We start from the raw sequence: 13,413 nt of genomic DNA, 5'->3' as shown, positions 1-13,413 counted from the left end.
AAACAATCTTGAAGATATAACAATATCATTTATTACCATTTAATACCTTTTTAAGCTTTTAATTAGCTTACTCATTTCCGTTCATACTTACCATAATAGTAGTGAGAAATGAGAAAGCCAGCCATAATCTCCAAAACCCAATAATTCTTTCAATTTTATGATTTTTCCAAAACAAAAAAAAAAGAAAGGGAAAACTTTTTTATTCCCTTTCATTTTATATCATAATTTGTCATTAATTTTGATTTTCATAATTATATATTATTATGATAAATATTTGTCTGTTCATCTTCTTTACTAGTCTTACGTATAATCTCAGTTGTAAGTATCTCCATTCTATTTTTAATACAAAGTTTTAATTTTTTTTATTGATCTTATTTCTTATTTATATTTGATGTTATAAATGATAGAGAATATTGATAGAGAATATCTATAGATATTCTCTATCACATAGATAGGTGCGACCCTTGCCTCAGCTGAACTTAATTGGTTAATACTTTTGTGCTAGGATGCTAATTCATTCTAGTTCACCCCCTTTCATCACGTCTGAGTTACATGTTTGCTTTAATAACTTGGTGTTCCTGACTGGTATAGTCGTATGTGTATATTTATGCTGTTTGGATCTAGACTCCGAATTAATAATTTTTGTTCCAGATCACTGATAAGTGATAACCCCCTTTTTTTTAAAAAAAGAAAAAAAAAAAAAAAAAGAAAAGAAAAGTGATTACTAGTTATATCTAATAACTATTTGTAAAATAACATCTTATTTGTCCTTTTACAGGTTTTCAAAGGATATAATGGTGTGATTGAAAAAGCAGTCCAGTTCCCATCTTATGATCCTACTGATGACCTACTAGAACTACCCAAGAATCTATCCGGTATTCGTTGTGCAGAGGTACTCTTCGTAAATTTCTTATGTTTCTATGAGTTGATTAAATTTTATTAGACCAGTAGGTTTTCAGATGTTTTTTTTTGCTGTCATTGCTATGAATGCTATTGTATCTGCACAGGCTATATGTCTCTGTACTCTCTAGCTTTCTCTGTTTGACTGTTGTGTGTGTAGTGTGTAACTGTGTATAGCTGCTAAATTGCTTATCTCAATTATAAATCCATACTTCTGTAGTATGAATGAAGTTCCTTGAAGACCTTGATCTTTCTACGACCTACAGACCTACATCCTTACCTGTCTTATAACATCCTTAATCCTCCATTTCATTAGTTTAGTGAAAGGTTATGAGATGTCTCATTGATTTTTCTATTTACTTTGGTATTCTGTGATACATGAACTGTGAATTTCGTAGCTTAATTCTTTACTACTTACACTGATCTTATGCAAGTATCATATTATTGTGAAGAAAAGATAACTGGGGGTGTTGTAAAATTTGAGGAAATATTGGTATGCAACAGAATGAAAGAAAAGCTAATGGTATCATTGGGGTGACATCAAACTATCATAGGGTTGAATATTAAACTAGCTATATACATTTGTGCAGAGTTTGTAAGATTAGGTGGTATATCGCTATTGATGACACACTAAGGAGGTTCCGGGTGGTATACCAGCTTTAAGGTCATTGTACTATGTGGTTTCGGGTTTAAGGAATGATTGTATTGCCAGTATATGGTTGGCAATGGTATCAATGGAGCAGTTATTATTTTCTTAGGCCACAAAGCCTATGATCAAAATGAGCTATTCTATCCAAGTATCATAGTTAGCTCCGTAGAATTTCTATGTTATCAAAATTGGTGCTTAGATTTTTATTTGTCAGGGTGGGTTCTGTTCCTAGTGCAGTCATAGTATTCTATAGACTATTATCGCCAATGTGCAACTATATCAGATTCCTGCATGCATCTTCTGTGGCCTTCGTGTTAATGTTCTTAGCTATTTCATCATAATGCCACTCTTTCATTTAGCTTGAATTGGTGGAATAATATGTTAGATACAAGACAGGATAGATATAGCAATGAGGCTAATGAGCAACTGCATACTCTTTACTGAGTTTATTAACATTGTTGTAGCAGTTGTTAAATAGAATGAGCTGATGGCTGATGCAGTTTCAGACGGTTATTAGGAGAATAAGACTATGTATATGAAAGGGATGAACTAGCTTGTTCAGCTATAGCGCATGTATTTAGGAAAATTAGATTCTTGGTGGTTAGAAATAAATAAGGAGCCAGGAGATTATGTTTAATGGACTATCACAACTTGTTATAGGCTTAAATTTGGTGCTTTAGCAAGCCTTGGTGAAGCATATATTGTTTTCTTCTTGTGACAGCACGTTTTATATCACACATTTTACGTAATTGCCTTAGATTCATGAATAATTCTCTTCTTTTCAGATAAATAAAATAGAAAAAAACGCTAAACCTTTTAAGTTTTGAAACAAATTTAAGTTACCCTAAAGTGTAGGAAAATCACTACATTGTTAAAAGAACGCAATTTAAGTTTGCCTTGGATTAATTTACTTTCGTGTTATTTACTTATGTAGTGCGTTTATATCATATAAGCCAACTTTCGTGTTGCTGCTTACTCAGATACTGAGTAGCTCTTGTTGGTTGCCTTGTATCTACACTCCTTTCGAATGAATCTATGCACAACATTATTATTGGTTCTTTACCTAGAGTCATTGCAAGATTATACCTTTTTGCTTTGTTTTATTTAGTTTATTTTAAGGGTCTTAGCAAAACCGACTCCTTTAGATCATTGACTCATTGTAGCCAAACAACAAAAGAAAGCATATGAACAACATCTATAGTTGTAAACAGTAAAAAAAAGGGCTTTCGTCATTACCCAACATGAAACAACTTCTGTTTTCCAGGTCTTCTTGTTCGTTGCTGGGGATTTCGATGTGAAAGAGGATGGCTTGTGCTCCCGTGATGCTTTGAAGGAACTTCTGCATGAACTGAATTCGAAAGAGGGCATCTCCAAACTACTTGTATGTTTCCAATATGTGTATATTGTGGATAATATTCCCCATAAAACTAGTGTGAAATTTATTTGTATCCATTCCTGATGTTTTTGTTTCTGTTTCTGCTACTGCAGGCCTTTGATGTGGTGGCTGCAAGTGTCGTCGTTTCTAAAGAAAAGTTGGAGGGACTGAAGGATGTGCATCTGAGTTTGATTGCTTGAAACATCCGTAACTAAATTTTAACACAAACTTGTTTGCTAATATATCAGATGTGGTGTAATATAACTAGTGTTTAAGCAACTTGTTAACTGTGACTGGATGGCTTGGGCTTGGGCTTGGTACTTGGAACTTTGGTAGGTGATGCAAAAATGTGCTGAGATGTTTTCAGCTTGATGTCTATTTACTCCGAACTGTATTTGTTACTTTTCTACATGTACACGCACTGAAGCACAGGAATGCACCACACGCGCACACCCACACGCACATAAGCACAGGGTCTGTTTCTATTCTCTAAGCTAATAATAGGTTCAACATGACAACATACCCACACTTATCAGCCATCACTAGCCTATAGTGTTTTGAAGCTTACAAGTTACGATTATGAATCTCATGTTCCTCTTTGTGTAAGGCAGCATCAACTAACAAACTAAACCTGTGCTTCATAAAACATACACCTATGACGTATATAATGTGCATTTCAATGTATGAGAATTGGTAAGCGTCTTGTTTGTGCACTTTAGGCTTGAATGCATAATGTGCTCTTTTCTTATACTAGAGGGGTACAAATTTACAACATTGTATTGAATGTTAGGGGAAGATAATACTTCCATACTTTTGCTTATAAACACTAAAAAAAAATATGTTAATCGCCAAAATAAACTATGCAAATAAGGTGGTTATAATGTAAATATGAGATGTTAGTTGCTAAAATCAATTTTAGTAATTAAATGACAATTGTGCCCTTATTATTAGAGGTGTTGAAATTTCAACCAATTCGGTTCTACCTTAGTCTAAAGTAACCTGATTAAGATTATATGAACACAATAATTTAGCATCATTTAAATTCCAACTAGACTTAACCTAATGATCCTAATATTCACGATTACTGGTTAGAAATCCGTTCAATATTACCTTATTCATTTCAGATAGAGAGAAAACGACCTAAAACTTACATGTAGGGTGACATTATTTTTTGGAAATTTGGGAGATTTTTCTATAAATAAAAGCCAGAAGACCTCGAGAGTTTGTAATAACAAGAGAAAGACGGCAACATTCCTACCTTAACCTTACTCAAAAATGGCATTTCTTCTCTCAGTAGCAAGAAACCTCCGTTCAAAACTCAATACTAAACCAATTTACCCATTTAAAGTAAGCTCATTTCCCTCTTTTCTAAGCTCAGATTTAAGGAAAACCAGTCAAATTTTCAAAAATGGCAACTTTTTTGAACAGAAACGAGGCTTTAAAGTGGTGGTAGGAGAGAGAAATGATGAAAGTGGAGAAGAACAAGAACAAGTAGTTGAAGTTGTACCTCTTGAAAAATGGTTCTGGAAATTTAAGGAAGATTATCTTGATAATTCAAAGTATGAGAATGCTATGGATGGTTTCATGAGGAATGCGATGAGACTCACTGCTGATCAACGAACTCATGAATTTGCTGCTCTTGATTCTCTTCTAGGAAAGAATCTTACTTGGCTTCAGGTATAAATTAGTGATTTTGCATGAAAATAGTTTTAAAATTTCATGATTTTTTTGAGTAATTTTATGTGGGGTTAGTTTATCTTGACTTAATTTTTGTGGGGTTAGTTTATTTTGAGTTAATTTATGTGAGGTAAGTCTATTTTGTGTAATTTTGATGTGGATGGTCTAATTACCTTGAGAAAAACGTGTTTGAAATTTTAGGTTTTGTTAATTTTTAATCAAGATCTATGTGAAAAACGTGTATGAATATTGTTTTTTAATTTTGTCTGTCAAGATTTATGTGAATATCATGTGAAAACGTGTATAAATTTGTGGGGTTAATTTTTTTTATTTTTTTATTTCTGTAAGATTTTGTTGAGATCTATGTGAAAATAATGGGTATTTACTTGGTGTTTTACTTCCATTAGTGTGTTGATGTGTTGTGGTCTTACTCCTACATTGTTTGTGAGTGTAGTGAAACAAGTGGATCTAAGCTTTTCTTTGGTAATAAATTAGCTTTAACATAAATTTGTAGCTTAAATCATTGGCAATAACTGTTATTAATTGTGAAAATTTACACCTCTAATTTCATGGTGGCATTTTAGAGTATCTATTCTAAGGTCCCTTTTATTAATATGTTATTTGGTAGAAGAATTGGTTTATTAGATAATGTCGCGCTTCAATAGAATTGGACCTTAGTGTGTACACCCGCTAGATAACATATTAACAACATCCATCCGTAGAATATTGGTAGCCGTTATAGTTGGCACTTGGCTGTACATATGCTCAAAAGTGCACCTAGTACATTTTCATAACAAAAAATTTATGTACGTAATTCTATGAAGTTTTGAGCTGCATAATCCGAATACAACCAGTACATATGGGAAGTTATAATCTCCAGGTCTATTATTATGATGTGTTTCCTTTAGATTGGGGTGCCTCAATCCATTAGTGAATTGGATGTATTTTCAGTTACAAAATTGTTTGTTTCTGAGGGTAAGTCTTGGTCAACTAATGAAATTTAGCTTGTTTGTGTAGTGTCAAGCGTTCACATCCATGTTAATGTCCACGTCGGAGAATTAAGTCTAATGAGTGGATAATAATAGAAATTATGAAGAAGGCAAGACCTTTTGGAGGTGATAAGCATTACCATAATACCATGGACATTGACTAGTTACTTTCCTTATATAATTACGGATAAATAAAATTTTGCTGCTAAATAAATGGGGCTGTTAATGGTTTTATGTGTTTGGAATTGATAGAAAGGCTTCAATAAATTATTATGCTGGAAAGTCACTTTTCCTATTGATAAATATGGAATTTGAGACATTTTTCATATTTTTATCACTAGCGTTTTGTAAGTGTCTTTTTATATTATTCCAATTTACATGTCTCCTATTTCATTGTAGCTTTTACTTTGTTCTGTGGACACTTTCTTGATTCAATTATCGTGCATATTTTCTGTATTTGGTGATATGTTTTAAGCTAACTCTAAATGAATATGGAAAAGGATAATCGACTTACCCTACTTTTCTTCTTATTTGTAGCTTGTCTTGGTAGATGATAAGAGATCCATCCAGGGGAATCTATACAGTGTTGCTGCTAGAGTGTTCCCAAATAGCCTATATGTTGCTGAAAATTCGAGACAACTGTTCAGAGGTTTTATGACATAAAGAGTCTATTTTGTTTCAGCAATGATACTTGTCTAATTTACCCGTAACATTTCATATGTTTATTGCAGAGGCTGCTCCGTATTTCCTGCATGATACAGAACAATGGGTCTTCTCTCGCTCTTTTGTGAGTTTTTGAAAATTTAAGAGAATCACTTTAATGATTTTATTTGCAAAATATTTCTTTTATGTTTTTGAGACTTGTGGAAAAATTTATGCCAGTCTTTTATTCTCTTAGACACACTACAGCAGGCAGACTAATTGTTTGTATTATTAATGATTATAAACTTATAATGATGGTAATCGTATAGATGAATGCACCTTCGACTTTTCTTAACTTGGTTATGTCCTATGATCAGAGTTAAGAGGAGTGTTTTTGTTGTCTTACCATTTAAGTTAGTCCAATTTTGAGACAATATTAAAGGCTTACCTCATCAATTGAACTATGACTTGTTACTACTTAGTTGGGCCGTATACTAGTACTTTCAAGTTTCAAGCAAGGTTATCAAAAATTACTAAGCAAATTTCTGAATTGATGTTGTGTTTCCTGTGAAGGTTCTCAAGGAGTACAACGGTACAATCCATGAAGAAGCACTGGAGTTTCCTGGTTATGATCCTTTGGGTGGTTTGGATAAACTTCATGTTGACATGCCATATGACATTCGTTGTACCGAGGTAATGTTAAACTTTATTATAATTCTATGGGACTCATGGAACCTTTGGTTGATGATATTCAATTATTCACTAATCACTTAACCAGCATGTTGCTCACGCATATTCAAGTTTCATGTGCAAAGTTGTTCTATAGCTATAATTGCTTATGCTCGATATACTTGAGTATTGAGTGAGGTAATACTTAAATTAAAACTTATTTGCAAGGAAGCACACGAGTAAACACAAGGCCAAGCCAAGGCAGTCCATCTTAAGCCGTGATAATGATTAAGGAGGGGTGGGCTAAGGCATGAATGAGATGGTTTTGGCCACCAACACCCAAGCCAACTTTCCAGAATCATACTGATGTTATTGGGCCAGATAAAATTTTCAGAATGGCCTGTAGAAAAAATGGTTGAGACAACTGAATTACTGAATCCTTTTACTTCTATCAGTTTAATAGCACCATACCAAGATTACCAACAATTGTCCTCGTTACCCCTTTGTCCCTTTGCCTAGGAATTTCCTTCTTACTAAGCATTTAAGCAACTGGGTGTTGGGGTGGTGGGCTGTTAGTTGACAACTTGTTCATTTGTTGCAATTATAGCTCATTAGTTTGAGGTAGCTGTTGCTTCTATGCTAGTTTATTGTGGCACTGCCGAACCTTACTCCATGAATTTTTTGCATGAGCTGTTTGATTACTTGTAGAGCCTCACATTGTATTCAAAGGTTTGGTGAGTGTAGTGTAACTCGTTAAAATTATGCTATTGTATTCGCTCAAGAGTTTGGGATGGCACATTTGTTGTTGTGGTTGATTATGTTTTTTTTGGCTTTTAAATTGTTAAACTAGTAACAAAGGTTTTTGGTTTCTTGAATACTTTTTACCCAACATTGAACTTTGATTCAGGTCTTCATGTTTATTGCTGGAGATTATGCTGTAGAAGAAAGGGGCTTGAGCAGTCGCGAGGCAGTTCAAAGACTTCTATACGAGCTCAATACTGCAGAGGGCATACGTAAAATACATGTAAATAGCTTATACTCGTCGAATACTACCTATCCACTCTAGTACAGGATTTGTCCAAGGCTCGTTCTTGATTACAGTAACTTTTTCTTCTCAATGCAATGCAGGGATTCTATTTGGTGTCTGGGAGTGCCAAAGTGAGCCCCGAGAAGTTGGCTGTACTAAAAAACATGCATATCAGCATATGACTTCATGAGAAGCGGTGTAATTGGTTTCTAGTAACAAATTTGTTTGCGCATTGCTCCTTTTTTGTAATGAAAATTGGTGAACACTATGTGAAGAATTTGTTGGTTGACTAGGTGGTGGAAATGTGCTATGTGCACTTGTGCAGGGATGGAACTCTTTCCTCTGGTGATATTCGACTGTTGTACATGTCGGCTGCTTGACATTTTTCTATTTTTCCGGTCATTTACTCTTCTCTACTCTATGGTTTGTAATCAAATTCTGATGATGCTACATGAACTACTTTCCCTGCATATTCTCCATAGTAGAGCATTGTTCATAAAATGATGTACCTATAATGAGCAAAGGGGGGACTTTCGTGCTGATACGATTAATCAGATAGACTTTCGTGCTGATACGATTAATCAGATAGGAGTAAATTCAATTGCTTATGAAGCTACAAGAAAACTTTGTAATCATCCAAGTGAACAGGACATCCTCACTAAGTCACTAGACTATGCAGGAGCTTCAATTTATTCGAGTAAATGAACTAGTATTATTATCGTATAATATACTTTTGTTTATGATTACTATAATTTGACGTGCATATGCAATATGCATCAATGAACTAATTAGACCATAAATGATAAATGTATGCGATTATGTATAAGATGTACTTCCTAAGATATCATACGTAAAATTAATATCGAATATATCTATAGAGGAATATATTTCCTCCGCTTTTTTTTAGTTGACTTAGAATTTTTTATTTTTAATTTGTCAAGTGCACAAGTTTAACGTTAACATGTTTAATTATCAATGGATGAAACTTACATGTATAAAAAAAAAATCAATGTTTGTATTGAAGTATTACCCTTTTTTTTTATTTAGTATTGTAATAATATTATAAAAGACTAAGGGTTTACTGAGGTGATTGGAGCTGAACTGATTGGAGTTAAAGTGAATATAGCTGAAATGAATGATTTATGAGAGAAGGAAATTAGGAGCTGAATTGAACTGATTGGAACTAAATTGATTGAAATTGAACTAATTGGAACTAAACTGATTAGAGCTGAACTAAACTAAAATTAAGCTGAAGTGGACACCGCTATTTTTCTTTCTTTCTTTTTTTTTTTTCTTTTTTTTTTAATTAATTTTTTTTTATTTATTGTAATAGTAAATCACAAAAGATCAACGGAAAACTTGGCATATAACATGTCTTTTCATTTCCTCTATTGAATTGAATTCCATTGTTATTCTTGGCTTATACAACTTCTCAACATCTCGAAAAATGGGGTCTAAAGAACAACTCCCAGTTTTCACCCAAACTAATCTTGGTACTCGGATTGTTGTCGCCGTTTCACCGGAGATTACTGCCGGAAAATTCAAAGGTATAAATTACCACTTTAAATTTTTTTTAAATTTTTTTTTTCTGGGTTCTTATTCTTTTCATAATTCAAGAGAAAATTACTATTCCTGTTTAAATATTGCGGGGTTTTTTTTGGGAATTTTTTTCCAAAATTATCCTATAAAATTGAGATTGTTTGAGAAACTACCTTGTATAAAAATGTAATTAAGCACTTAATTTGCTGTTGGTCTGAAGGAGAGAATTTCAAACTGAATGATAAAGTTGAAATCTTGAATTTCTGTGTTGTTAATGTTCACTGTAATTCTTTGATTTTCTTTGTAATTAGTAATGGGAACTAAAAATTTTGAATTTTTTTGCTTGATGTATGGAATTAATCCCATTCTAAATTTAACATTGAACTTTCAACTTCTGTAAAATTGAAATTTTGTTGCATGCCTTAGATAATTAGATTTGGATGTCCAGAAGAGGATAATGAGAATTGAATTCCATGTGAATTTGTGTACTCTTTAGTCTTGACAGGATTATTGGTTATTTCTAGCCAAGCTTTGATATTTGGGTTTGCTTATTTCGGATTTATTGATGACATGTTGACATGTATGTAGTGTGTTGATCGAATTCGGATTGCGCAATTGTTGTTTTGAATTCGAATCTTCGGTGATGGGATATTACCTTATAGGTTCTCTGGTGTGGAATGAAACGCTCGAATAACAACATAGTTGTTTGAGCAATGTTTCTGTTTTGTACTGGTCTTTTGGTGCTAACCTGTGAGTAAGCATTGCCTCTATATTGATATTAACTATTAAGTGTGCAACTACTGGTCATAATTCTAGCAAATATAGAGTATCTAGTTTTTCAAGTTATTTATCTTTGGTAACTATATAATGTTCATGTATCAAAAGCTAAGTATTTCCAACCTATTTAGACCAATTAGGATGAACAACTTGAAGTGTTATAATGTGGAGATCGTTTTCTGGCACTTCGATAGGAATTGCTATTGCTAGGCCAATGACTAGTTATCTGACCAGTAAACTATTTTTGTGCGCCCTCTTTGCAGTCAATCCTTACTAAAATTTGTGTCGTGATGCAAGGCAGGAGTTTGGTTGTGTATTTTGGGATATATACTATCAATATCAATTGAATGCCTGCCTTGAGAAAAATAGAGGTTGATGAATATTGGTTGTTTGACTTGTTTCACTCTAGTAACGGGATGCAAATTTTCTCTGTAGGGGAATTTGAGAGAGCACACATTGGTTGTTTTCCTGAACTAGGATTTCTCTCTATTGATGCGGTGATGGTATCCCCGTAATTCTTTTCTCACATCCATATACCTTATGAGTAAATGTATCCTGTCTTGCTTAACTTCTCTTGTTTTCCTGTAGACTCTTATATGTTTTAAAATTGTTTGTAATAGTTTCCTCCATCTCTGGTTCTGGTAGGTGAAGCGGGATCCTTATTATTACCACCTGCCTGATTTGCTGCCCCTGAAGCATGTTTTTCTGGGATTTCAAGATTCCTGGCTCCTCCATGTAAATGTCAGTCGATTGAAAATTTTGCCAGATTTTAATAACAGTGCAAAACTTCGTCGGAACTTGTCTGAAATCAAGAGCAACAAACAGAATCAAGGCTCGAAAACTGCTTTCCCTTCGAAGAAGAAGAAAAAGAGGAAAAGAAAACCCAATGTTAAGAAATTTCCTAAAAGATTTAGTCATGAAAGACTTGATCAAGAGCCAAAAGGAAACATTTCCAGTGAGGTAGAGAGAAAACGGAGTGGTCTACAAGAAGTACTGCATCAGAGTAATGCATCAGACTTCAATGTTACAGCTGAAAGTCCTCATGGAAGCTTATCTGAAGCAGTATCAGTGTCTGGCATCATTGATAAGTACTTCACAAATTTTATCGAGGTTGATCACAATGGAAGCTCTCCCAGCTCAGTAGTTGCCACAAGAACCGGAAAATGTGATACAGAGAAAATTTCCTTTGGTAAGAAATGCTCCAACAAGCAAAATTCTGTAACAAAATGCCAGAGATTCTTGCCCTCACTTTTGACAGAAGACTCAAATTCTGCTAGCCTGAAAAGCAATTATGAAAGATCTGAGGTTGGTCAACGATTAGTAGTGGCCTCAAATAATCTTGGGAGCTCTCAAAGATCCTCTTTGTCCAAGGGTAAAAAGTTCTGGAATTCAGATGATGGGTCAATTATTCGAAGTTTGATTTTTGAATTGAACAACAATGACTGAAAGAATCTAAAGGAGATATTTCTGCAATATAGTGGACCTGCTATTGCAATTTTGTGATGTACCAGCAATAGCCTAATGGCATCTATTTTGCACATGCTACTTATAGAGGCGGCTAAACCATAGTTACAACTTTGATGGGGGAAGCAACCTTTTGGTCATCGCTTTGTAGGATTTCCTTGGTGTCTGGAATGCACAAATTTAGAGGAACTTGCAATGCAAAGAACTGCAGCTTCTTGAAGAGAATTGTGAGCTTTTGGTGTGGTATACTTTATTTGACTGATTAAATTGTACCAGTCCAAACATAATGTGCTTCGTTGCAGCAATCTGCAATGCCTTCTAAGATTGACTTGAGGGCGTTGATTTTTGACGTAGCTGGTTGGAAAGAGAGAAACAAGAATTGGAGCTGAACTTGGTAGATGAAAAGGTGTTTATATTTTGATCATTGACAGAATTTTGTGCTAGGGACCTGTGTAATGCTGGAGTCTACAGTGACTCTTTGTAAGTTTACTGTGTTCTTTGGTTTAATCTTCAGTCTCAGTACTTGAGTTTGTTTCTTCTATTCAACAAATGCATAGAATTAAGAGAAATGGCAACTTTTGTAGCCTCGGAATTGTATTCACCCCCTCCCCCCCTCTCTTTCTGTGGGTGTGCGAGTGTGTGATGGGTTGAAGCAGGCTAATAGATCTGTGTCATTATGGTTTTGATGTTTGTTTATGTTGTATATTGCTACTATATATTAAGAATATGCCCACTTAATTGAGTATTTGTTAGGTCAACCAATGGTGTTCTTTTGAAAGTTGTTAACACTAGGCATTCTGCAAAATGAAGATGGCTGGTGTTGGCATATATAAAAACAAGTCCATGCTGATGAAGTCATAAACCAAATATCAGGCCTCCAAACATGATTGTTACAGTTTAAAACAGCCTGCATATTACCTGAGATTACACACTAATGTAACAAGAACATAAAAAACATCATGATTAAAAGCTAAGAACTATCTCTTAATACTAGCACAAATAGAATGTGGCTATTCTAAAAACAAATGTGACATGAGAAGTAAAAATTTGGATGTATGGCACTACTGATGTACATTAGTTAGACTTGTCTATTGCCTGACAGGCTGACTCTCTTTAGGCAGTCTGGGAAAATCACTGGGGGGAGGCATAACACAATTTTCTCCATTGAAATAAATTCTCTTCGGGAATGCCCAACCGGCATCAAAGGTAAAGGTCCCTGGTACTTTCCTCAGCAGCATCTCAGTCTGCACATTACCGCTTAGTCCTGATTGCAGCAACACATCATTGTAGTACTGTACCCCCCAGAACAGTCCGGTGTCATCTGAAAATCAGAAGGCACAGTTGAAACAACAAAAAAAAAAAAAGCACAAATCTAAACTCAGAGTTATAGGTTTAGCAATAACTCTCAGAAACTTGGCTTTACAATTTTTACCATAGTTCCAATTCTACAGATTACAGACCATTCAGTAATTTGCATTACCAGTATGCTGTTAATTGGCAAACGCTGTTAATTTTTCTATACACATTTGGTTGCACGGTTCATATTTGTAAACATTAAGAGAAGAACATTTTATTTGACTTACTGGTTGGGCGATCCTGAGTAAGGGGCACATAATTGAAGCTGAAAACCTGCACCAGATCATGGAGGTTTGGATGCTCAACGGCTAAGTTCCATGTGGTGTAGTTCTTACGTACATTAAGATTT

At 34.3% G+C, this 13,413-nt stretch overlaps 2 protein-coding genes and 1 long non-coding RNA gene across 3 annotated transcripts; all 3 read left to right on the top strand.

Moving 5' to 3' along the window:
* Positions 1-777: 777 nt before the first annotated feature.
* Positions 778-3,230, top strand: LOC145629477 (uncharacterized). The gene is made up of 3 exons (XR_014111683.1): positions 778-892; positions 2,814-2,930; positions 3,038-3,230. It is a non-coding gene; the product is annotated as an uncharacterized LOC145629477 (long non-coding RNA).
* Positions 3,231-4,144: 914 nt separating this feature from the next.
* On the top strand, positions 4,145-8,568 carry LOC145629476 (uncharacterized). The gene is made up of 5 exons (XM_081682085.1): positions 4,145-4,601; positions 6,128-6,239; positions 6,322-6,377; positions 6,806-6,925; positions 7,809-8,568. The coding sequence occupies exons 1-5, from the start codon at positions 4,200-4,202 to the stop codon at positions 7,965-7,967; spliced, it is 849 nt and encodes a 282-aa protein (XP_081538211.1). The 5' UTR covers positions 4,145-4,199; the 3' UTR covers positions 7,968-8,568.
* A 458-nt stretch (positions 8,569-9,026) lies between these two features.
* LOC145627470 (uncharacterized) lies at positions 9,027-12,447 on the top strand. Its single transcript, XM_081679855.1, has 3 exons — positions 9,027-9,475; positions 10,680-10,747; positions 10,890-12,447. Exons 1-3 carry the CDS (start codon positions 9,376-9,378, stop codon positions 11,688-11,690), a joined length of 969 nt encoding a protein of 322 aa, XP_081535981.1. The 5' UTR covers positions 9,027-9,375; the 3' UTR covers positions 11,691-12,447.
* Positions 12,448-13,413: the final 966 nt, after the last annotated feature.

The sequence above is a fragment of the Chenopodium album genome, chromosome 4, assembly GCF_948465745.1.
Source record: "Chenopodium album chromosome 4, dcCheAlbu1.1, whole genome shotgun sequence".
NCBI classification, from domain to species: Eukaryota; Viridiplantae; Streptophyta; class Magnoliopsida; order Caryophyllales; family Amaranthaceae; genus Chenopodium; species Chenopodium album.
Note: the sequence above shows the minus strand (reverse complement) of the source record. Positions and strands in the feature narration are given on the sequence as shown.